The following is a 1,736-nucleotide window of genomic DNA, read 5'->3' as shown; positions in this document are numbered from 1 at the left end:
CGCGCATGCAGCAGCGGTTTGGGTTCAGGAGCATTCACCTTACGAAGCTGAGTGTGGCTTCCGAGCTGCCAGGGGATTCTCCGCTCCGGCTGACTGAGGCAAGCTGAATTTCGAATCGACGGACAACTGGCATGTTCCAGTTTCGGTGCTGCGCCCACGTTAGCGCAGTCAGCTGCCATGATACCAGCTCGTTTGTGGTGAGGGAGTGTCACGAACAGCTGCAGGATGTTCTCGGGTAACGCCTTATGCACAAGCCACAGTGTTTTCCGGGGGCCGGCTCGTTGGGCGCGAGAACATTTGAACGTATCGGCATACGGGCTTCCTCCGGTGCCCCGCGGTTATCCGGCAGGCAAACCACCTGCATGCAGTCTGCGAGGCTGCAGTCGCACCGGTATGGTTTTTGATACAACTCTCCAGTCTGCCCGCGGACAAGGCGCAGGCGCGCCCTTCGGTGAAGACGTTTGTTTTTCTGTGAAGAGGGAACCCGATCACCTCAGAAAAGCCTTAGCCATTCACGATACCCTACTACCCAGGCTGCAGGTTGCAGTGTGTGAGTACAGTCTAACTGAGAGAGCTCGCCCTTGCACAATAGCGCTAGCGGTCCATGGTACTTCATTGCTGGCTGCAGATGCCTGCTGCTCTTGCAGCTCCTCGGGGTTCCGCAGACTGCGGACCACGTTACATATGTCAGGACGGTTCTCCGCTCGTGAAGCAGAGACGGAGCTGTTCGGACAGGGCAGTCCTACGCGCGCGGGCGAGCGCAGCTGGCACATGCCTTACGTGTCGCACGTGCGCGTCCTTAGCAAACGCTCCGGTCCAGCCCCACGTGAGGCAGCAGCTCCGGCGCCTCGGACACACAAGAACTTGTATGGTTATGGATGCGGTACTGCCAGGGTGTCAGGTATCTTCGGGGCCCGAGGCGCAGATGCCCCTTGGTTGCTTGTCGGGGAATGTGAAGCTTGTCCGGAGGCCATTTGGCGGCCTAGTAATATATTCATGAAGGGACAAGATTTCTTGGCGGTTCACAGAGAGACGAAAACCGGTAGTAACTTACAGAGTAATCAAAACCTCAGAACCCGCCGGGGGAACGCATCTTCCGGAGGCAGCTGACCACAGGAAGAAGGCACCGCTACGGTGGAAGAAGGGTACCAAAGACGAATGCGCGTGTTCGCGCCGTGTCTTCCTGGCGTGGACACGTGTCTGCTGCCTTTCGTCCGCCACCGCACACTGACGGGAGCGGGGGCCTCCGTGTCTGGGGACCTGATGCGAGCGTTGCGCATCTGGCAACCAGTTGGCCACAAAACCCCGTCTCACGGCTTCCTGACGGCGTCTTGACATCTGCATCGACTCTATCTGGACTAACTGCATGCCTTTGGTTGCATGCGCATCGGAAATCAGGACTCGTCGGGATTTGTGTGTCGTCCCTAGAGTTTCACGGATCACAAGATCCGGAAAAATTGCCATCATTTTTGCCCTCTGTTGATCCCTCTGCACGCACACTGCTGGCCTTTCGTTGTACAGAAACGGGCATCAGAAAAACTGTGCCCCTATGGTTGGGTAGCCACATCGTGCGCGACAATCCATGTGAAGCAGATCGACCGCATTTTTTTTCAAGGCTCGCCAAAACAGCAATAGTTGCGTGTGCGACCTTAGTTGCTCATCCCGCTTTGTGTGCTTTCTTGGCGGCGCAGGGATTGATGGCTCCCTGAGGTCAAGTTTGTTTATCCGATATTGGC

The 1,736-nt window shown here is 56.9% G+C and overlaps 1 protein-coding gene across 1 annotated transcript in view; it reads left to right on the top strand.

The window, feature by feature from the left end:
• The first annotated feature begins 5 nt into the window (after positions 1–5).
• CSUI_006295 (uncharacterized protein) overlaps positions 6–1,736 on the top strand; it is a 9,125-nt gene continuing 7,394 nt past the window's right edge. The window contains exon 1 of the mRNA XM_068066459.1: positions 6–391. Coding sequence (XP_067921571.1) covers positions 246–391 — 146 coding nt within the window. The 5' untranslated portion in view covers positions 6–245. The remainder of the gene's footprint in view (positions 392–1,736) is intronic.

Source organism: Cystoisospora suis (genome assembly GCF_002600585.1).
Source record: "Cystoisospora suis strain Wien I chromosome Unknown contig_3156, whole genome shotgun sequence".
Classification (NCBI taxonomy): Eukaryota; Apicomplexa; class Conoidasida; order Eucoccidiorida; family Sarcocystidae; genus Cystoisospora; species Cystoisospora suis.
Note: the sequence above shows the minus strand (reverse complement) of the source record. Positions and strands in the feature narration are given on the sequence as shown.